Source organism: Homarus americanus, unplaced genomic scaffold, assembly GCF_018991925.1.
Source record: "Homarus americanus isolate GMGI-L3 unplaced genomic scaffold, GMGI_Hamer_2.0 scaffold6317, whole genome shotgun sequence".
Taxonomy (NCBI): domain Eukaryota; kingdom Metazoa; phylum Arthropoda; class Malacostraca; order Decapoda; family Nephropidae; genus Homarus; species Homarus americanus.
In genome coordinates, this window is record NW_024730668.1 from 11,571,393 (window position 1) to 11,595,424 (window position 24,032).

Genomic DNA, 24,032 nt, shown 5'->3' on the forward strand with positions numbered 1-24,032 from the left:
TTTTCGCGTTTTCATGCCAAACCCAAAAGTATCCACAAACCTTTTAATGCAATGATGTAAAAAACTCAAACATATTCGGAATTAGCGTGGCCGATAGACAAATAATCCAACCCAAGCAATTAGATTTTGAAAACTTTTGCCAAACTGTCACTCCCTACTACAGACTGATGATAATATCACACAGACCATCTACACTGATGGATTTCTTAACACCGCCCGTGGGAGGGCTGGAAGTGCTAACGTTGTGACTCAACCTAACGGTAATACAATTGAAAAAGGAGTTAGAATTTACAACTGGGCATCCACTCTACATACTGAATTAGTTGCCATAATCACAGCTGTTAATATTTTTAGACCACTGTCACTGACAGTCTCATCATCACTGATTCTCTTTCCTCACTACTTGCCCTTGACACCCTCAACTGAAGTTGTCACGCGCTTGTCCCTGAAGCCAGACACAAATATGCATATCTTGTTACCGGGGTGTCAAGATCAAACTGTTGTAGATCCCCTTTCACATATAGTCCTCAAAGAACATGACAGGGTTGATGCCCTCGCCAAACTCGCGTTTAACAAAGACACTGTTGAATACAATCTGGGTCTGCCAAAAAGAACCCTTAAAAATTTTATAATATTTCTCAATCAAGTGACGCATTCCCCAATTATGTAACTGTATATTTTCAGCCTTCTGGCTGCCATGCTCTTTCAATAAACCGTTAATTATTATTATTATTATAATAAGAAACTTAGTCAAGACCTCCTCTGTATGTATATTATGTATGCTGTATTATATATTATGTATGTATATTATGTATGTGCTCCATTTATATATATTATTTATTCAGCCTAGCTAGCAGCGTGTGGCAATGTAATTACCATGTCCCACATGCTTAATTAATGTGCCTGGCGACATATGGAAGCTGTTAGTGATCACTTGCCATACGTCGCCTATAGAGCAGTTGACCAGCAGACAGGTTGAGGAGCGCTACTCCCCTTGTGTACATATTTCTTATCCAGTAAATTGAACCTACAAAACATTATACAGGTGTTTGTGTTAGCTCCTGTATATAGAACTTATTACCCAGAACACGAACATGGCGCAGTGAGTAGGATAATTATAAGAGTGAAGTGCAAAGTTTGTGGAAAGCCGGCTTACGGACTCCTTCCCTGTGTCAACCAACCACCGCTGCCGCTGCTCCTCGAAGAATTTAGCAACTTTGGGCAGTGTCAGTGACAGTGATTTTCTGTGCAGTGTTTAGTGCATTGTGTGTTTCGTGCCATACATGTGTGACCTTGTTCTAAAGGATTCCCAAGGTACACGGCACGTTCTGGGCATTTGTAAGGAGTAAACTTGAGTACACCTCCCCTCGCGAAGCCTGGAGGGTAACTGCTGCTAGTTGTCGTCTCCACCCCCCTCAGAGCGTCGTCTCCACACCCCTTCACAGCTCGAGGAGACTGCTCTCACTGCCCAGGACACACAAACACACACACACGTACACACACACTGACCACGGCGTTTCCCTTATATATATTTTATATATATAATCTACTTATCTGTGTATTTAATTAATTTTTTGTCTGAGATCTTGTTGATACGACAGGCTGACCGGTCAACACTGATTTAAGACACAGTACACAGATGAAGTAGTTATGTCTCGTGCCTTACGTAGCCGTGGAGCCAGCGCCCGGATGAGTCAGTCGGATGATAGCTCCGCAGAGATGGATGACCAGGCTGACCATGACGCTCCAGCTCCAACAACATCGCGCAGCCCTTCACCTCGATATTCAGCGTTGTCTCCAGAGATAATTACTTTAATGAAGTTCATGAGGGATGAAAGGCGCGAGGATAAAGCTAAAAGACGTGCAGAAGACGAACGCAGAAGGCAAGCAGAGGCAGAGAGAGACCACCAACGGAGATTGGAAGACAGTGCACGGTTTGAAGCTTTGATATCTCGCCTCACTGTTAACCAAGCCCCTGGCTCTACCACTGCCTCGGTACTGACTGGTTCAGATACCTCATCAATGCTTCCTTCACGCCCCCCAGCCCCACCTAAAGCAGCAGCTCAAACACCGCCCATCTTGAAGCCTGATGTGACTTTCCAGACTTTTCGTAAATGGCGGCGACGGTGGACTGATTATTCTACAATGGTGGATCTCCAGAGTTTGTCACAGCCTAAACAACTCATCCAGCTGCGTATGTGCCTGTCCTTGGAAATTCAGCGTGTCTGTAGAGGAGGTACTGGACATTCTACAACGGCACATCAAAGGACAGCAGAATGAAGCTCTGCGCAGGAGGGAATTGTTTAGCTGCAGACAGATGGAGGGTGAGACTTTTGACGCCTTTAACGACTCAAGAGAGCCTCGGAAGAGGTAGATATATGTCTAGGCCACCACCAGCAGTGCGAGGAGACCCACTTGAAGCAGGTGATCCTGATGGGTGTTAAGGACGAGGAGCTTGTCCAACGCCTCACCTCCCTCGACTCTTCCTCTTCTCTTAAGGATATTTTGACGATATGTCGCTCCTATGAGGCTGCCAGGTGTGCCACCTCTGCCATCCGAGCTCCCCCTACAGTTGTACGCGCTGTGTCCCGGTACAAGAAGGACAAGAAGTCTGCTCCTATGCCTTCGCCCACCACGTCCACGCCCGGTTCATTTTGTAACAACTGTGGTAAGCAGCACGGAAAACAGGTGTGTCCAGCTGCTGAGTCTACCTGCAACAGTTGTGACTGTAAGGGCCACTGGTCACTCACAGTACGGTGCCCAGCCAAGTACGTCCAGTGCAATGTGTGCGGTCGTCTGGGCTACTACGACAAGTGTTGTCTGACCAACAAACCCAAGGGACAGCGTCGGCGGAAGCAGCAGCGCCCTTCCACCAGTGAGGGCCGCCCACAGTCTTCCAATCAGAAGCATGACGACCCTGAACAACGCTCGAGCCATATTAGGAATGTGTGCTCCCCCCCGCATCCCAGGACCAAAGTCCCCCAGTACATCAGTGTCATTGTGAGCTATGGCAGTGTGTCATCCCGTCTTCAGATGTTGTCCGACACCGGCGCTGATGCTACAGTCATCGGTCCCCAGCATTTGCAATGCTTGGGGCTCTCTCCAAGTGATCTAGGACCGCCCCCCAAGGATCTCCACTTTACGGCAGATGGTTCACAGATGACCCCGGCCCTAGGTTCACTCCAAGCACAAGTCACCTTTAGCAACAGGTCGTGTCAAGCCTGGATTGATGTGCATAATGGTGTCCCGACTCCTTTGCTGTCCTACAGACATTGTCAAGAGTTGGCCATCATCTCCCAGGGCTTCCCCAAACTTATTCTCGAGGTAAAACACGCCAACAGGGTGCAAGAAGGGAGCAGCAACGACCCTGCTGCCGCCCTACCCCTGCCTCTTGCCAGTGACACCTCTCCTTCGTATGCTCGGAAATACTTCCTGAAGGAATTCAGCGACGTTCTGGTGACCAAGTCCGCTCTGGAATCCAAGCCTCTCAAGAAGATGGTAGGTCCCCCGCATGAGGATCCACTTGAGGGACGACGCGAAGCCCTTCGCTATTTACACCCCTCGACTGGTTCCCCTGGCCTTCCGCGAGGCGGTCAAAAACGAGCTGGACTCCATGGTCGCCCAAGAAATTATTGCACCAGCCGGTGATGACCCATCCCCATGGTGTCACCCTATGGTTGTCGTCGCAAAACTTAAAGGTGGTGTTCGGATCACCACTGACCTCTTCAAGCTCAACAGCCAGGTGTCTCGTCCTGCGCACCCTTCTCCCACGCCCTTTGCAGCTATACGCAGTGTGAACCCGAAGGCGCGCTTCTTCACGACGATGGACGCCCTGTGTGGATACTGGCAGATAGAGCTTGCCGAAGAAGACCGACCACTCACAACTTTCATCACCCCACATGGACGTTACAGTTATTGCCGTGGCCCCATGGCATTCGCCGCTACAGGAGACGCTTTCTGTCCTCGAGGTGATAGGCTCTACAAGGTCTGACAAACTGCGTGAAAGTGGTCGACGACATACTCATGTACGACGAGGATTATATGGATCACCTCTGCCGTATCTATGAGGTACTCAACAGGTGCCGGAAGCACGGCATTACCCTAAATGCCGACAAGTTTGTTCTAGCCAGCTCTTCAGTTGACTTTTGTGGGTACACCCTCTCAGGGAATGGTATCGCAGCTGACCCGGAAAAGGTCCGCGCCATCACGGATTTTCCCACCCCTGCTAACCTCACCGACTTCAGGTCCTTCATCGGTCTCGTCAACTAGTTAGCAGAGTTTTCGTCGGACATCTCCGCAGCTGCCCAACCACTTCGCCCCCTGATGAGCCCCAAGAGGACATTCCTGTGGACCCCCGACCACGACAAGGCCTTCCAGCAAGTGAAACAGGCCCTGTCTAGTCCACCTGTCCTCGCCACGTTTGACCCAGCCTTGCCGACGGTTCTGCAGACAGATGCCTCACGCTTGTACGGCGTGGGATACGCGTTACTGCAGGATCACGGTGGAGGGCAGTTCCGGCTCGTTCAGTGTGGCTCACGTTTCCTCTCTGACACCGAGGTGCGCTACGCCACTATTGAGTTGGAGCTGTTGGCTGTGGCTTGGGCGATGTCCAAGTGCACGTTTTACCTCATAGGCCTGTAACACTTTCACCTAGTGACCGACCATCGCCCGCTTGTCCCGATCCTCAACCACTACACGCTGGACGCCGTTGAGAACCCTCGCCTCCAGCGTCTGAAAGAGAAGCTCTCGGCGTACATCTTCACAGCAGTGTGGCGCGCTGGTAAGGAGCTCTGCATCCCTGATGCCTTATCCCGCTCTCCTGTCAGCCGCCTTACTCCAGAAGACCATGTGCTCGACGCCGACCTGGCTCTTTACGTCAGGACTGTGGTCACTCTACATGCCGTCCAATCCCTTCGTTCGGACCTGTCACCAGATGACGACAAGGCAATGGAGGACCTTCGAACAGCGGCCCGAGATGACCCTTCCTACGTCTGACTCGTCGAGTGTGTGAGGAATGGATTTCCTAGCAACCGCTACAATCTTCACAACACCCTGCTCCCGTATTGAAAACTCAGCGATGAACTCTACTGCGACGGAGACCTTGTTCTGTACGGAGCACGTGTAGTTGTCCCTGCTGCATCACGTCCCCACGTCTTGGCTCGCCTTCACGACAGTCACCGTGGAGCTGAGGCCACCAAACGACGTGCACGACAGACTGTGGTCTGGCCCGGCATCAACTCCGACATCTCCAATGTTGTCCGTGCATGTGAGCCCTGCCAAGTATTACAACCCAGCCAGCAGCAGGAACCCTTCATGAGTGACGACAACCCCACCCGCCCCTTTGAGTCCGTGTCGGCCGACTTTTTCTCTGTGTCAGGAAAGTCCTTCCTTGTTATCGTCGACCGTCTCTCTGGTTGGCCGGTTGTCATCAAGTGCGGTAATGACACGACGTCTGCCGCCACCATCAGCAAGTTCCGCCACTACTTCCGTGACGTGGGCGTTCCTGTACACCTGTGAACCGACGGAGGGCCTCAGTTCACAAGCCGGGACTTTGCTGTGTTCCTTGACCGATGGGGAGTCCGGCATGTGTTGTCATCGCCCCATTACCAGCAGTCCAACGGCCACGCTGAGGCTGCTGTCAAATACTTGAAGCACCTCATCCTTAAGGTGGTCCCTTCTGGGAATATTGACTGCGAGGCCTTCGACCGGGGTCTTCTTGAACTCCGCAACACACCTAACTACACCGGACGCTCCCCTGCCCAGGTTCTTGTGTCCCTGCTCACCCTCAATCCTTCTCCAAGGAGTGGCAGGCTAAGACAGAGAATTGTGATCGCCGAGCCGCCGAATGTGTTCAAGACATCGTCGCCCGCTACAACGACCACGCCCGTTCTCTCCCCAGGTTGAGTGTCGGCACCCAATTCCGTGTTTAGGACCCGACCTCCCTACGTTGGGACAAAGTAGGCGTAGTCATGGGTCTCGGTAGGTCACGGGACTACCAGGTGCGGTTACCCAGTGGTCGTGTGTGGTGGAGGAACCGCCGTTTTCTCCGCCCTGTAACAATGCCTTCTGCTGACCCCGCCACCAGTGTTAAGTCCCGTACCCTTCCCAGTGATCTAGTCCCTCGACGCTCAGAACGGATCCAAAAGAAAAGGTCCGCTCAGGACTTTGCTATGAGCGTATAGGGAGGGAGGGAGGTGTATGTATATTATGTATGCTGTATTATATATTATGTGTGTATATTATGTATGTGCTCCATTTATATATATTATTTATTCAGCCTAGCTAGCAGCGTGTGGCAATGTAATTACCATGTCCCACATGCTTAATTAATGTGCCTGGCAACATATGGAAGCTGTTAGTGATCACTTGCCATACGTCGCCTATAGAGCAGTTAACCAGCAGACAGGTTGAGGAGCGCTACTCCCCTTGTGTACATATCTCTTATCCAGTAAATTGAACCTACAAAACATTATACAGGTGTTTGTGTTCGCTCCTGTATATAGAACTTATTACCCAGAACACGAACATCCTCTACCTTGCTTTCCGCCATCACATTGTGGAGATGGTTTTGAAAAGTGCTTGTAATGCAGTGTTTGGGGCACCCTTTGGATCAGATGTGCTCTTCTTCAAACACTTTCAAGTCCAGTGGGAAAAAATCGGTCATGTTGTTTCCCAAGCAGCCTTAACTGATAAGTTCCTCCAAGTGTTCCTCAACCAGGTCAAAGACGACCTTTGTAAATTCACAGCTAAGGTTAGTGCAACCAAGGGATGATTACATGGCGCTTGAACCAATGCGCCATGCCTGCTGGATGTAAAAGACCATTTATTCCCTCAAAATATAGATGTTTAGAAGTCAGTTCAAGCTGACAATAAAGGCCTCACCTTATTTACAGACCCCGGCGCCCTTTCAGCTCCAATGAATGATCTGACCTTCATTAAGGACCTCTTGAAGTATAAGTTATTCAATCCCAGTATCTCAAGAGCCACCTACGAAAAGCTGTATAATCATCTGTGGTATCTTTCTGAAGAACTGGTAGCCTTGGCCTTTTTTGATAAACAGGTCATCATTGGTATTAAACATTTGAATTTATAGACTTTGAACCAGGAGGGTGATGATTGAGTACTTGAGTCTTTTGCCAGTCAGCATTCCAGGTCATTGTTTGAAAAATTAGAGTTGTCCAGTTAGTTTTTGCCCACGGATCCTGAGACGTGGGATGACCAAGGTGAATACAAAAGGACAAGAGATGTGCTGACCAAGGATTGAGGAGCAGCTTCACTTCCACCTTCAATTTGTGCCTAAACATTGGCATGTCTTTCCAGATAGCCGGAAGTAGATGCTGGCCTAAATCAGATAACAATAAGTAGTGTTATACCCACGATACCCTTACCTTTGAGCAGCTCTTACTCACGTGTCACCCACCAAGTGAGGGGGGCCTGGAAGAACAATCTATTACCAGGTATTTCTGGTTTTAATGCCCATTGAGCTCCCTTTAAATTGTAACTTATTTCAGAGAAACTTTACATACGTTTGTTTCATTTAAATAGGAAAATATTTAAGGGGGAGAAGATAACTTGTTTAAAAAAAAAAAAATATATATATATATACATATATATATATATATATATATATATATATATATATATATATATATATATATATATATATATATATATATATATATATATATATATATATATATATATATATATATATATATATATATATATATATATATTTCATTTTTAGTCCATATAACATATATGTTCAAAGTCCGCGTATTATATGGACTAAAAATGAAGTATACATGGTACCTCGTGTTTCATAGCAGCTGGATTCGGTAAATTGCTACTGACATCCACATAAGCAGCATGAGCATTTCCCAATGAGAGGTTTGCGGCGCCATCAGCTCAATGAACAGGCTTTGTGTGAAATATCACATAGTCTAGAACTGCTTTTAGTGCTCTTGTGGTATGGTCGGTAGCATTCCCTGGTCCCATGCATTAGGTCCAGGGTTCGAGTCCTGGCTGGTGGGGTTGTTGATTATATATATATATATATATATATATATATATAATTTGAATACTTCGAAGCTTTTTTCCCAAGCAATGGGATGATTATTATTCCTAACATGAACGAACAGGGCACTGCTTTCAGATGCTGTTCTGGTATTGTACTTATGTTGTCTGATTCTGAGCTGCAATGTTTTTCCTGTCTGTCCTACATAATTACCATTACATTTGCTACATGGAATACAATAAAAAAGCTTAGAAGTATTCAAATCATCTTGTGTCACAGAAAGACTTCTGGTTGAAGCTAGTTTGATTAAGGAATTAATATATATATATATATATATATATATATATATATATATATATATATATATATATATATATATATATATATATATATATATATATATATACATATATATGTATATATACCTGTATATATGTGTGTGTAAGGCTATTCTTCGTAGGGCCAAGCGGAATTTTATTAAAAGAAAGACTGCTGTCCTGACTAATTCTTCTTCTAGTAAATCCTTCTGGTCCTTAGCTAAAAACATCTGTAACAACTTCTGCACTCCTTCTTTTCCTCCCCTCTTCCGTCCCAATAACTCTATAGCCAACTCTCCCCCTGAGAAAGCCAACCTCTTTGGCACCTTATTCTCCTCTAATTCCACCTTAGACGATTCCCACTCTACCCCTCCTACCCCTACACCTCCTACTGAACCTATGCACTTTCCTATAATCTCCACTCGCAGGGTTGCCGGTGTGTTATCCAGGTTGGATGTGAGTAAGGCGCATGGACCGGACGGAATACCCCCTCGTGTTCTGAGGGAGTGTGCTGAAGCCCTGGCCCCTGTGCTTGCTCGCCTCTTTCGCCTCTGCCTCAAAACCCAAACTTTTCCTTCTTCTTGGAAGCATGCCTTGGTTCAGCCCATCCCGAAGAAGGGTGACCATTCTAATCCCTCTAACTATCGCCCCATTGCCCTAACTTCATCCCTCTCTAAGATTTTCGAAACTATCTTGAGCTCCCATTTTCTCCGTCACCTTGAACGCCTTTCTCTTTTGTCGGATCACCAGTATGGCTTTCGCCAGGCGAGATCTACTGGTGATCTGCTCTCCTACTGCACCCATCTTTGGTCATCCTCTCTTAGGGATTATGGGGAAACTTTCGTCGTGGCCCTCGACAAAATCTTCCATATCAGGAATGGGTTAAAGAAAACTAAACTTGTATTCCTAGAGAAAGACGAAGTGGGTGAAATGAATAAATAGAGGCGATATAGATAAAGTTCTTATAATATCCGAGCAGGCTAGGACTCGGAGCAACGGATTTAAGTTGGATAAGTTTTAGGTTTAGGAAGAGGATATAGGAAGGAACTAACGGCTCTGATAGAATTGGTGGACGAGTGGAAAAAACAGCAACTTTGTAGTATTAAGTGCTGGAACGCTGGAGGAAGGCTTTACAAGGTGGCTAGATGATGGAATCTCATGGATGATAGAGGAAGTGGTAGAAACTCTCGACAGGGCACCCTCCTTACTGGGCCAACCGGCCTTTGCGAACTCCTTTTTCTTATCATTCTTATGTTCTTATCTCCAAAGTATTTGACGAATTATGGCCTAAGTCTTTGCTATCTAAACTTCCCTCTTTCGGTTTCTCTCCCCCACTTTGTTTTCTCATCTCTAGCTTCCTGAGAACCGATCCATGGCAGTTGTTGTCGAGGAATCGATCTCTCGCTCTTTTTCTATCAGTAGTGGTGTCCCACAGGGTTGTTCTTTCACCTACTCTCTTCCTTCTTTTTATCAATGATTTACTTCACACTACAACTAATTCTATCCATTCTTACGCTGATGATTCTACTCTACACTCTTCACATTTTCCCCTTACCTCCTAACTCTCTAACTAGATCCGTTTCTAGAACTGATATCATTACTTCTATCTATGCGGATCTGTGCAGCATCTCTGAATGGGGAGGTAAAAATTTGGTTAAGTTAAATAGTAATAAAACTCAATATTTACCAATTACACTTTGTAAATTAGACGATCTCCCACCAATTACATTTCAGGACGCATCATCTTGCCAAATGCTGATATAAATAAATTAGGCCTCACAATTTCCCCCAATCTGTCCAGGAAATCACACATCCTTAATATAGTTAAAGCTGCCTCCCGAAAGTTGGGAATGCTGTACAGATGCCGTAGCTACTTCACTCCTGAGCAGTTGCTCCAAGTATACAAGGGATTCATTCGTACTAACTTGAAGTACTGCTCTCATATCTGGGGTGGCTCTTCTTCTGTCCAACTATTAGATAGGGTAGAATCAAAGGCATTTCGTCTTATTAACTCTCCTCCTTTAGTCGACAATCTCTCTTCCCTTTCTCTTCCCCGTAATGTTGCTTCACTCTCTTTTACAGGTACTTTAACAGGCAATGTTCGGTGGATTTGACATCCTGTGTACCACCAGCAAGGCCGTGGGCTCATAATACACGTCTTGCCCATGGTGCCCACCGTTTCTCTGTGGATGTCGATCACACGAGAATAACCGGTTATTATATCCTTCCAGCATCTTCGTGGTGTAGTAACACCTCCATCGCTTTCTCTATTTCAATTTCTTTTTGTTATTTTTTTGTCCCTCAAGCGCCGTTGTGGGTCGTTTGACCTGTGCCCGGGTGGGCTAATTCCATAAAAATAAAAAATAAAAATAAATATATATATATAAATATATATATATATATATATATATATATATATATATATATATATATATATATATATATATATATAATATATATATATATATATATATATATATATATATATATATATATATATATATATATATATATATATATATATATATATATATATATATATATATATATATATATATATAGATATATATATATATATATCATTAGCCCAATAAAGCACGGACTTCTACATACAATCAATCAACCCTGCCAGGTTTGGTACGTGTACTCTGACCACCTAGGTGGTCACATGAATGCGATACAGTTTGAACAGGCTTTGTGTGAAAATATATAAAGTCTAGGATTGCTTTTAGTATTCTGGTGGTCCAGCGGTTAGCGTTCCCCGTCACAGTCATAGGCTTGTGGGCAGTGGGTTCGAATCCTGGCGGGTTGAGGTGTTGTTTATATATATATATATATATATATATATATATATAAATAATAAGAAATTTCAAAGCAATTTCAAATGCCGCGCCATTGGAGATACTGAGTTTCAAGGTCGTCTGAGGGAAGACAGTGCTCCCCACGTAGTGAGAGTTTCTAGAACTAGGCCTATACGATATTAAATGTAATTTACCGAATTAATATGGGCGTGAAATTTGATATCAGTTATTAAATTAAAAGTAATTATAGATCGTTTCCTAGTCTGAAAATGTTGAGTACGTCCTAATTAATCTGTTAATCGCCTGGGAAATAAGTCACTCCTTGAAAGCGTGGATGGGTGAGAAAGCCTGGCTTGGAGAGTTGGGAGAGAGGTCAAGCTAGCAGGACCATCTCTGCTCTGTAACCAGGAGGGACGTCCATGTGAACTGGTTTCCTTCGTTTATTCAATATCAGTATTAACAAGTAAGTTTTATTCAATTTCTCAGAGCTTAGATAGGGCGGTAGGAACAAACAATGAGTGAGTACAATAGCTAACAGAGGGTTTTACAGGGACTCTATAGACCTCACTGAAGCGGGCGGTATCAGCCTAGCGGTGGAAGCGGTATGAAGCGTCCCCAAACTAGTGTATGAACGTCCACTGACCTGAGTTTGAGCCACGCTGTTGAGTATGGTGAGAGTTGGAGTGAAACCAGCTGTCTGGGTGCCCAACTAACGACGTGACGATCGTTTGGGGTCATCAGCTTTCCTCTACCTCGGCTCACAATATCACATATCTTCAAGCAGTTTAGTGAAAATCTTTTACTAATGGGAAGCTAAAGCTTCTCTCAACTGTACAAGGTCGTAGTTGCTCCTCCCTTCCGTTCATGGATGTACTGGGGGTAAAGTGAAGCCAGCTGATTGAATAAGGGCCACACAATGGGGCCAGAAGTCTAGTGGAACTTAGAGGTACATTTTCCAAGGTTGAGAAAAGACTGGTTTGGGCCTTAAACTACGGGTTGCCTGTTGGTTTTGCCTTAAAAACTCTGAAGTGCAGGTGGAATCTATGTGTTAGGTTAGGAAGCATGGTTCACGGGTATTGGTGGACTCAGTAACTTCTTAATAATAGTGATAATATTTTTATGTGTAGTTAATACTATTTTTTCAGTTACTGATGTTGTCTTGCTGTGTGTAGTTAATTTTTCTTAAATAATTTTGATAGTATTGTTTTTTAATGTTTGTGTCACTAATTGAAACCAGAGAATGAGGGAACTGTTTTTCAGATGCGTTTTCTCCCTTCTGTTGTAAGTGATACTGTGATTTAGTTCCTTTAATGCATTTAATATTTCTTTATAATTTCAATCTCAGGTATCACCTTTGTTCCCCAGAGTAGTGTTTAAGTTAGGTTAGGAGGTGTGCATCTGTTGGGGTAATATTATTTTATTGAGTGCCCTTTGGGCTATTCATGGTGGATTAATAATTTCTTATTTTATTCCATTCCCTCAGTGGTTGATATTATTTTGTTGAGAGCCGTTAAGGCCTGTTTCATGTGTTCAAGCAACACTTCTTAGTACTTTGAATTTATTGTTGTCTAATGAGGCATTGTCTGAGTTTCTAATAATTGCAATATCATGTATAACTTTTATTCCCCAGAGTTTTGTTTTAAGTTCAGGTTAAGAGGTGCTCATATGTTGGTGTACCATTATTTGATTGTGTCTGTAGTGTTGGAGGGAATATAAGTTTTTAAATTTTACAGTGTGTCTCATTCATCCCAATCACAGATGCTATCCTTCCATGGGTCACGGAGAATTCAATTTGTTAGTAAATTTAAGTGTTCTTGTGCTGGTTCTGGCTTTCTCCAAGGGGCGCTTCCACTGCAGTTACCATCTAATAATAATTAATAAACCCCTAGTCAAGTGAGAAATTAATTCCATCATTTCCGACCGGTTACATATATATATATATATATATATATATATATATATATATATATATATATATATATATATATATATATATATATATATATATATATATATATATATATATATATATATATATATAGCATTAAGAAATATCCTAAATCCTTGTATGCTTACTCCAGGAGGAAAATGAAAACCAAAGACACTGTCGGCTCTCTAAAGGACGAAAACAACGTGGCCCTGGAGGATGACAGACAGGCAGCTGACACCTTAAATGAATACTTTGTATCAGTGTTCACACAAGAGACGTTATATAACATGCCAGTACCTAAGAGAATGCATACCTCAAGGGTGAAAAATAAAATAATAAGAGTACCTACAGACGATATCATCAAAAGAAAAAGTATCCAGCTTGAGATAATTCAAACCCCTATGGGTGGATGTAGCACAGACCAAGGTGATAAAGGATGTGGCAAACTAAATTTGCACTCCACTAAGACTCTTATTCAAGAAATCCTTGAATCTAGGTAAAACGCCTAAGGACTGGAAATCAGCCAACGTTACCCTAGTATGCAAGAAAGGCAGACAAAGTGCAGCACAAAACTTCAGGCCATCAGTCGAACATCACATATATGCAAACTCTGAAAAAATTCTGAGGGACGCCATCATCCAAAACCTGACCGAGCACAGTCTTACCAATGCATCACAACACGGTGTCATGGAAAGAAAATCCTGCCAAACAAGCTTACTTACATTCCTTGAAACGATAACAGAGTACGTGGACCAAGGCTAACCAGTAGATGCTTTGCACATGGATTTTTCCAAGGCTTTTGACAAAGTCCATGCCCGACGAACCTCTAAGATCCACGCACTTGGTATCACAGGCAATAATTTAAAATGGATTAACAACTGGCTCGAAGACAGGCAACAAAAAGTGGTAATAAATTGAGTACATTCTAAATGGTAAAAGGTTCTTTGTAGAGTACCACAAGGCTCTATCCTTGGACCCACCTGTTTATGATCTACATAAACGACATCGATGAATATAATTTTAATCTTCGGACAAAACCGCAGCGACTTACACACACACACACACACACACACACACACACACACACACACACACATACACACACACACACACACACACACACACACACACATATATATGTAAACCTACACCACTGTGCTGTTGATAGGTTTTCCGGTTCCAACCCACTGCCATGCATTTGATGAGTATTTGGCGCCGACCCACATGTAGGCATACTGACCAATGTCTCCTACCTCCGCCACGGCCAGGCTCAACCACTCCTTTAATAAAAAATTATCATTACAAATTGTTTATCATAGAGTACAACTTTCTATATACTGAATTGCACATAAAGTATTCAATTGTTACAGAAATTACAGCAATAAGTACAATTTTTTTACTGACACTACTAAGATTCATGATGATGAAAAAGAGGATGAATGAAAAGTGCCACAGGAACATGAACATTTGTCAAATAAAACTGAACAAGAGTTTCAAAGGAATGACTGACCTTCAACACACAAGAAGGCTGGGACTGCACCCGATCGCTTTCACTTCTCTATTTAATAAATTTACAATTGCGTGAACTGGCGAAGCCATGGAGGCCATGGAGGGTGAACTGGGGAGGCCATGAAGAGTGAACTGGGGAAGCTATGAAATGTGAACTGGGAGGCCATGAGAGGTGAACTAGGGAGACCATGGAGAATGAACTGGCGAAGCCATGGAGAGTGAACTGGGGAAGCCATTATACTCTTATATCTACTTTTTTATACTTATTTCCTCTTTACAACATTTCTACCCAAAAACTATAACTTCCTGTTCCTTCCTCTAGCATTACAATTCTCTAAGCTCAATATTTCACTCAAATATTAAAAAATCCATGCGTTCTACTAACGCATACCTGATATACACTCTTGTACACCATAGAATGGTGAACCATACCTCCCAACACACTGCCATACAGTATGTACCAGTGAACTCATATTCTTAACCCTAAGACGAACGACCCACCCATACTCCAGACAATATCTGACCGTTGATTCCTTCACTTTGACAGAAATATTAATTTAAACACTAGATATACTAAGACTTCTCTCACTCCCTAGGTACAGTACGTTCATGTGGAGGCAATTGTACATCCATGTTTTTAGAAATCCTGCATTATGGCCAACAGTTAATACCTCCTACCTGTGGACCGACAAATTCCACAATACTGCACTATAATACGTTTTTCTAAGCCTGTAAAGTCTGTGCACACACATCTGCCACACATTATTTTCCCTCTTTGCCTTCTAACACCAGTCAATTTACCATCAATTTTGCATTTTAATTGAAGTCATTGTTTCTTTAATGTCAGTGATTTTTTCCTTTTTCTTTTTTGTCTCAAAAATTTTTTTTTTTTTTTAACAATTAATACACCACTCCTAAAATACTAACCATATTTACCTTAATAGTTTTCTCACCCTTTCTCACCCTTTTATTCCACGGTTCATCTTCTCCCTTCACTGCAGTAAGTGAACTGCCCTTCATGAAAACAATTCAAGGATGATGTAATACACTGTATAGTATATACCAGGAATCGCATACATCATAGTGCTAAATTAAGGAAATGGAAGCACAAGTATTTGAGAGTCAAGAGTGATGTTTCAAATGTAGCACGTGTCGAGGCCATCATGATTCCCCTGACGTTTATGTTAAACCTTGGATTGTCAGAATGTAAAGGCTATTGTCTTTTTCTAATATGAAATAACCAATACTGCAGATGTTCGGGAATTACTTGGTTCTAACTACAGGAGCGAATATAAACACCTATAGAGTTCTGTAGGTTCTTATTAACGGAAATATACAGGAGTGCGCTCACAAGCGCAGGTAGTCCTTACACTCCTATAGGGGTCAACTGACCTCACTCTGACCTCTCAGGCGACATGTGGTAAGTGGTACATTAGCAGCTTCCAGATGTCGCCAGGCACATTTATCTAAGCGTGTGGTGACATGAAACAGGGGCATTGCCACACGCTACTGACTAGAGAAATAATGTGTATATATAGAGTACATGCATGGTATACATACAACATACATAATATACATACACCTCCCCTCCACCTATACGCTCATAGCAAAGTCTTGAGCGGACCTTTTCCTGTGGATCCGTTCTGAGTGCCGAGGGGCTTAATCACTGGGAGGGGATATGGGACTCAGCACTGGTGACGGGGTCAGCGGAATGCGTTACAGGGCGGAGGAAGAGGCGGTTTCTCCACCACACCCAACCACTGGGTAACCGCACCTGGTAGTCCCGTGACCTGCCGAGACCCACTTTGCCCCAACGTAGGGAGGTCGGGTCCTGGACACGGACTTGGGTGCCGACACTCAACCTGGGCAGAGGTCGGGCCTGGTCGTTGTGGCGGGCGACGACGTCTTGAATACGTTCGGCGGGTCAGCGATCAAAATCCTCTGTCTTGGCCTGCCACTCCTTGGAGAAGGATTGAGGGTGAGCAGGGACACAAGAACGGAGGGGGCGTCCATACATGACCTGGGCAGGGGAGCGTCTGGTATAATTGGGTGTGTTGCGGAGCTCAAGGGGACCATGTTCGAAGGCCTCGCAGTCAATATTCCCAGAAGGGGCCACTTTGAGGATGAGGTGCTTCAGGGATTTGACAGCAGCCTTAGCGTGGCAGTTGGACTGCCGGTAATGAGGCGGTGACAACACATGCCGGTCTCCCCATCGGTCGAGGAACGCAGCAAAGTCCCGGCTTGTGAATTGGGGCCCTCCGTTGGTTCGCAGGCGCACAGGAAGGCCTACGTAACGGAAGTGGCGGAACTTGCTGATGGTGGCGGCAGACGTCGTGTCCTTACCGCACTTGATGACAACCGGCCAACCAGAGAGACGGCCGACGATAACCAGGAAGGACTCTCCTGACACACAGAAGGAGTCGGCCGACACAGACTTAAAGGGACGGGTGGCGTTGTCGTCACTCATGAAGGTTTCCTGTTGCTGGCTGGGTTGTAGTACTTGGCGGGGCTTACATGCCTGGACAGCATTGGAGATGTCGGGGTCGATGCCAGGCCGGAACACAGTCTGTTTAGCACGCCGTTTGGTGGCCTCGGCTCCACGGTGACTGTTGTGGAGGCGAGCTAAGGCATGGGGACGTGAGGCCTTAGGGACAATTACCGTGCTCCATTACAGAACAAGGTCCCCGTCGCAGTAGGTTCATTAAGCAGAGTTAGGGTTTCCAATGCGGGAGCAGAAGGGTGTTGTGAAGATTTGTAGTGGTTGCTAGGAATCCGTTCCTCATGCACTTTCGGCGAGCGGACGTGGAAGGGTCATCTAGAGGGGCACTATTCGAAGATTCTCCATTGGTTTGTGTCATCTGGTGACGGAGTCCGAACGAAGAGAGAGTTGGACAGCGTGTAGGGTGACCACTGTCCTGACGGAAAAAGGCGAGGTGCGTCGAGTACCTGTTCTTCTGGAGTAGGGCGGCTGTCAGGAGAGCAGGATAAGGCATCAGGATGCAGGCTCGCCTGTACGCCCGCGCTGCTGGCAAGATGTCGCCGAGAGCTTCTCCTTCCAGACACTGGAGGCGAGGGTTCTCAACGGCGTCCAAGCGTGTAGTGGTTGAGGATCGGGGCGGCGGGCGATGGTCGGTCACTAGGTAAAGATGTTGCAGGCCTATAAGGTAAAACCTGCGCTTGGACGTCGCCCAAACCTGGCCAGCTCCAGCTCAATAGTGGTATAAGCGTTTCGGTCTCAGAGGAAACGCGAGCCACGCCTGGACGAGCTGAAACTGCCTCACCATGATCCTGCAGTAGGGCGTATCCCACGCCATACAAAGCGTGAGGCATCTGTCTGCAGAACCGTCGGCAGGGCTGGGTCAAACGTAGTGAGGACAGGTGGACTAGACAGAGCCTGTTTCACTTGCTGGAAGACCTTGTCGTGGTCGGGGAGTCCACAGGAATGTCTATTGGGGCTCATAATGGGGCAGAATGGTTGGGCTGACTGCGAGGGATGTCCGGCGAAAACTCTGCTAACTGGTTGACGAGACCATGAAGGACCTCAGAGTGGGTGAGGTTGGCAGGGTGGGCAAATCCGTGATAGCGCGAGGACCTTGTTCAGGTCAGCTACAATACCATTCTCTGAGAGATTGTACCCACAAGTCCACTGAAGAGCGGCCAGGCAAGCTTGTGACGGTATTCTGCCGTGCTTCCGGCACCTGTTGAGTACCCTCGTAGATACGACCCGAGGTGATCCGTGTCGTCCTGCGTCGTACCTGAGTATGTCGTCGACCACTTTCACGCAATTTGCCAGACCTTGTAGAGCCATATAAGCCTCGAAGGCAGAGGCATCTCGCGGTTTGTAGCTGTAGCGGCCTGGGTGCATGAAAGTTGTGGTGGTGGTCGCCTAGCCGGCGAGCTCTATCTGCCAGTATCCACACAGAGCGTCCGTCGTTCTAGCGAAGGCCTTCGGGGGTCACACTGTGGATAATAGCTGCAAAGGGCGTGGAGAAAGTGCGGGGACGAGACACCTGGCTGCTGAGCTTGGAGAAGGTCAGTGGCGATCCGAACACCGCACGGTTTGCGACGAGCTATAGGGTGACACCATGGAGACCAGGTCATCACGGCTGGTGCAATGATTTCTTGACCCGCTAGAGTCCAGCTCGTTTTGTGCCTCATGGAAGGCCAGGGGACCAGTCGAGGGGTGGGTAAGCGAAGGGCCAGCGTCGTCCCTCAAGTGGATCCTCATGGGGGGCCTACCATCTTCTTGAGGGGCTTGGATTCCAGAGCGGACTTGGTCACCAGAACGTCCTTCTTGAATTCCTTCAGGAAGTACTTCCGAGCTTCGAAGGGAGGGTTGTCGCACTGGTAGAGGTAGGGGTAAGGCTACAGCAGGGTGGTGCCGCCGCTGGCACCCCTGTTGGCGTGTATTACCTCGAGAGTGGTTTGAAGCCCTGGGAGATGATGGCCAACTCTTGGCAATGTCTGTAGGACAGCAAAAGGAGTTTGAGGACACCATTATACACATCAATCCAGGCTTGACCGCGACCTGTTGCCAAGGTGATCTGTGTGCTTAGGTGAACCTAGGGCAGGGGCCATCATGAGAGCCATCTGCCATGAAGCGGTGTGGGAGGCGGTCCTAGATTGTGGAGAGAGAGCCCCAAACATTGCAATGCTGGGGGCCGGTGACCTCACGTAAAGCGCATGTGTCGGGCGGCATCTCAAGACTGGATGACACACACTGCCGTAGGTCACGATGACGCTGATGTGCTGCGGAACTTTGGTCCTGGAACGCGAGGAGTGCGCATATAATATGGGTCGGGCGTTGTCGGGTCGTCTGCCTCTGTTTGGCGACTGTGGGCGGCTCACTGGTGGAGGGGGCGCTGCTGTAGCATCGCCGACGCTGCCATGGGTTTGTTGGTCAGGCAACACTTGTCGGCTAGTGGCTGGCGACCACACACATTGCACTGGACGCGTTTGGCTGGGCACCGTACTGTAAGTGACCAGTGGCTCTTGCGGTCACAACTGTCTGTAGACTCAGCAGCTGGACATACCTGTGTTTCGTGCCTGCGACCGCAGCTGTTGCAGGGAGGTGGGCGTGGGCGTGGTGGGCGTGGGCGTTGGGGTAGACTTCTTGTCTTTCTTGTATTGGGACATATTTGTGCGGCTGTAGGGGGCTTGGATAGCAGAGGTAGCACACCTGGCAGCCTCGAGCGACATACTGTCAATACATGTAGAGAGGAGGAAAGAGTCGAGGGAGGTGAGGCGTGGACAAGCTCCTCGTCCTTAACACCCATCAGGATTACCTGCTTCAACTGGGTCTCCTCGCACTGCTGGTGATTACCGGGACATATGTCTATCTCTTCCGAGGTTCTCTTGAGTCGTACGTAGAAATCGTCAAAGTCTCGCCCTCTAACTGTCTACAGCTAAACACTTGCCTCCTGCGGAGAGCACATTCCATGACCTTTGATGTGCCGTTCTAGAACATCAGTACCTCCTCTACGAACCTAAAAAGACGTCAGAAATTTTTACAGCGTATGTTTCCAACACATGCTGGGCAGACAGAACATACGTAGCTGAATGAGTTGTTTTAGGCTGTGGCAAGCTCTGGAATCCACCGGTTGTGGCATAAGTAAATTCACCGTCGCCGCCACTAACGAAAAGTCTGGAAAGTCTCATCAGGCTTCAAGGTGGGTGGGGGTTTGGACAGCCGCTTTGGCTTGAGAAGGCGTTGACGAGGTATCTGGGCCAGTCGATGCGCGAGCAGTGGAAGGGCCAAGGGCTTGATTAAGTAGGCTAGATATCAGCTTCCTGAAACCGTTCGTTATCTTCAATCTCTTTGGTGGTCTCATTGTCTTTTCGCTTCATTCAGACGCATTTCCTCCCTCATAAAGCTGTGTCGGCAATTATCTCTGGGGACGAGACTGAGGGTCGAGGGTTATGCAGGCTGGGAGATGTGTTGGGAAGGGTGGGGCGTCGCTATTTGTAGTCATCCATCTCTGTAGAGCTGTCATCCGTCTGATTCATCTGGGTGCTAGGGACACCGCTGCGTGAGGCCCGGGGCATAATTGCTTTATCTGTATATTGTATCTCAAATCCAGTGTTGGTAAACAAAATTAATTGAATACACAGATAAGTAGCTTATATATATATATATATATATAATATATGAAGAAATGACCAAGTGGTCAGTATGGTCATGCTTGGGTTGGTGTGTGTAGGCGCGGTGGAGCCTTGGAGGGAGGCTTGAGCGGTGGGGGTCAGCAGTGGGGGTGAGTTACCCTCAGGGCAGCGGGGAAGGTCATGACACACCACTCTCCACAAATGCCCTATATATCAGTAGGGTGTGTGTCATGTGGGAGAAGATCAGCTAAACTAATGGCCCATCACTTTTTGGTAGATTTTGGTGTATATAAACAGAAAATAATTTTAGTTTCAATATTTTTGCAACGCTAGGTAAATTTTAGCGTGAAATTTATCGAAAATCTAACATTACAGCTGCATTAGTGCATTACAATTAAATAGTGAACATTGCTTTCTGACTTTGTGCTTTAACAACCAACTAACAATATTTTTCTGTTCAGATTCTAATGCATTTGCAAGTTGATAATATTTGCGGTAAACGCTTGTGTCAGGACGAGGAACCAAAAAATCAACCCTCTCAGTCACTATCTTGGGTCTGGGAGAGCTCCTGGGGAAGTCAGGTTGCCTACATTGAGAGATGCTTTGAGAATCGGTGTTTTAATCAGGCAAATCAGTGAAAAGAACCAAGAACTTACACAAACAAAGACATTGCCAGTGATATGACCAAAACTGTCTTGGCACAGTACACTCCTGGCTGACGCTCAGTTCAAGCCTCCAGTCATAACAAGTCAGAAGAAGATTAGTGAGAGAGACTGCTAGCCAGTTGGGGAAAAGGCAAGAATATCTCTCTTCCGGAGAGAGGAAAACTTGCAGTTAAGGACAGCTTTAAGCAACTGGACCAGTCATTTGACATAATTACTTTTAAGTGCCCAATTGTTCTCTGTCTGAGTTTTGGATGCGATCGTGACTGTAAATCCAGAGGCCCATCTCCTGTATTTGCAAGCGTGAACTGAAGATTCCTGTGATCGAACTGGCATTTGTCAAAGCACAGAGAAGACTGGCAGTATAGGGGCTCTCATAATTTCTAGCCAAGATATTCCGGAGTCCAAGAGACAGGAGGATGCCACAGAGAGAGACAGAAGAGGAGAAGAGTTGCCGGAAAAGAAAGAGACTTGAGAAGGCCCAGGGTGAGGTAAAGGCCGATGATTGGAGTCAAGCTGATTCAGAGTTTAATGAGCTTCCCCATGGCTGATCCGAGTGCTGACCAGGAGAATGAGTGACTTTGTCCCTAACCCAGAAAATAATGATCCCAAACCTTCCAGGCAAGATTCGAAATAGGAAAGATATCCGAGTATAGCTCCGGCATGCGACACCACTGGTCTCAGAGAAACTGAGAGATAGCAACAGCTGCCTGGACAGCGGTGGTTTTGATAACACCTGATGATGTTCACCTGGTGATAGATCACTTAACAAAGTAAGGAGAGCTCAGGAGAAACTTTGTCCAGTAACGAAGAGGAGTTTGATAAGGGGATAAGAGAAAATGGAATCAATTGTTTTACGTTCTTTGATGGGAGAAGGGATGACACTAAAGTGTTCATGAAAGTTGGAGATTCTGACAAGTTGTTTCCTTGCCATGGTGAAGGAGGAACACTACTCCTGCTGCAGTGAACCAGGAGGAAGTATTTGTGGCATTTTCACTCCAGAAAGATGACATCAGGGAAACCAGCTGAGGAGAAATAGTGGCAGATAACATTGTGAACTGGCTCAGAGAGAGGAACGTAGACCAGACCCTGCAGGCCATTGGAGGGGGACAGCACCAACACGAACACAGGGTGGCCAGGGGGTCATATACAGTGGATAGAGCGGAAGATTGGGAGGAAGCTGGTCTGGATTGACGACCTCCCACACCAACGAGTTGCCACTCAGACATCTGATCCAGGAGCTGGATGGCAAGATGCTCCAGCAACAGATGGTCTGGTCCTCTTGGCAAGATGCTGGACTCTGCCACTGAGTTAGAAATAAATCCGAGCTTTGAAAAAATCACAGTTGGCCCTCCACTCGTTGAGCTTGCACATACTGTCATTGACGACCTAGTACTGACCAGTACTATGGTTACATGATTTGCAGTGCCATCAAAATAGGGTCATGCCTGATAGACTTGCTTACCTGCAGATGGGTCCATTCACATTCTGGGTGGCTCACAACATCTTAGGTTCTGCAGAATTTGGGTCGCTTCATCGCAAGCTGAAAGGGAACCAGCTTCACAACCTGAGACTTATTGTCCAATTCATCATGAGTGTCTACTTGCCAAATTGGTTTCAACACCAAGGTCAAGTCATCGTTCTTGAAGGTCCGGGCATGTTCTCTTCCGGCGAAATTCTGAAAGTCAGCCAAGGAAGGTTGTTCAGATTGTGGAGCAGACTGTGAGGAGATCTTCCCTGGTATGCTCCAGGCAGTTCTGCAGACAATGCTCTGCAGTAGGGATGAGGGAGGAGAGTGGCAGTCAAAAGATCTTGGATACTTGGGAACATGAGGAGGATCTGGGCATGACAGATCGGTTGGTGACTGATTCCTTCAGGGTCAGGAAGACTCCTGAAGTCAATCTAGGATTAAGACCCTCACTGATCTCATAGATCTGGATAACATCCAGGCTGGCAGTGGAAGCCCCTCTTACCTATAGCCTCACCAATGTTCAAGTCAGGCTTTCTGGACAACCCCATGCATGTCCTGCCTGGCCCTGCTGCACCCAGAGTATAGGCGTTGTGTACAGCGACAGGCGAGGCCAGCAGTCGCGTGTGGCAGCCAGGAGAGGAGGGAAGGCTACATCGAGCTCAGGTGGTCAACAGGGAGGTGATGAGGTAGAAACAGAAGCAAGAAAGACATGTGTTCTCTATGGTGTGCAGCAACACTGGGTCCGTAGTGTGCGTGGCTTGGTTTTTTGTATTTGATGATTTTGTTTTCTAAGGGGAATATTCAATTTAATAAATGTGTCAAGATCATTAGTTTCACTATTCTGGATCATTTTCATCCTAATAAATTAACCTGATAGTGGTGTTGGTAAAAGGGTGGGAATACTGAATTTTCATAAGATTTCAAGTTAAAATTTACCTAGCAAAAAATAAAAACTTTTCAAATCTGAAGATATCACATGATTCTGCACATAGAACTACATCATTAATACCATGGGCCGATTTTTCAAACTCAAAAAAAAAATTCGCCTCTGTATGACACACCCTACTATATCAGCCTTCCACCTTAGGGAATCCTTTAAAACAAGGACACACACTTTAACACTACACACACACGAGGGGCACTTAAAGACACTTCACAGGAAATTGCCGTCACTGCACACTGCTCAAAACTCGTTGGTCATTCAAACGAATTTCTGGGGGAGA

At 46.0% G+C, this 24,032-nt stretch overlaps 1 protein-coding gene across 1 annotated transcript in view; it reads right to left on the minus strand.

Moving 5' to 3' along the window:
- The window catches only part of LOC121867235 (macrophage mannose receptor 1-like), a 259,604-nt gene that overhangs the window by 180,628 nt on the left and 54,944 nt on the right, over positions 1 to 24,032 (minus strand). Inside the window, exon 3 of the mRNA XM_042367087.1 lies at positions 14,215 to 14,345. Coding sequence (XP_042223021.1) covers positions 14,215 to 14,345 — 131 coding nt within the window. The remainder of the gene's footprint in view (positions 1 to 14,214; positions 14,346 to 24,032) is intronic.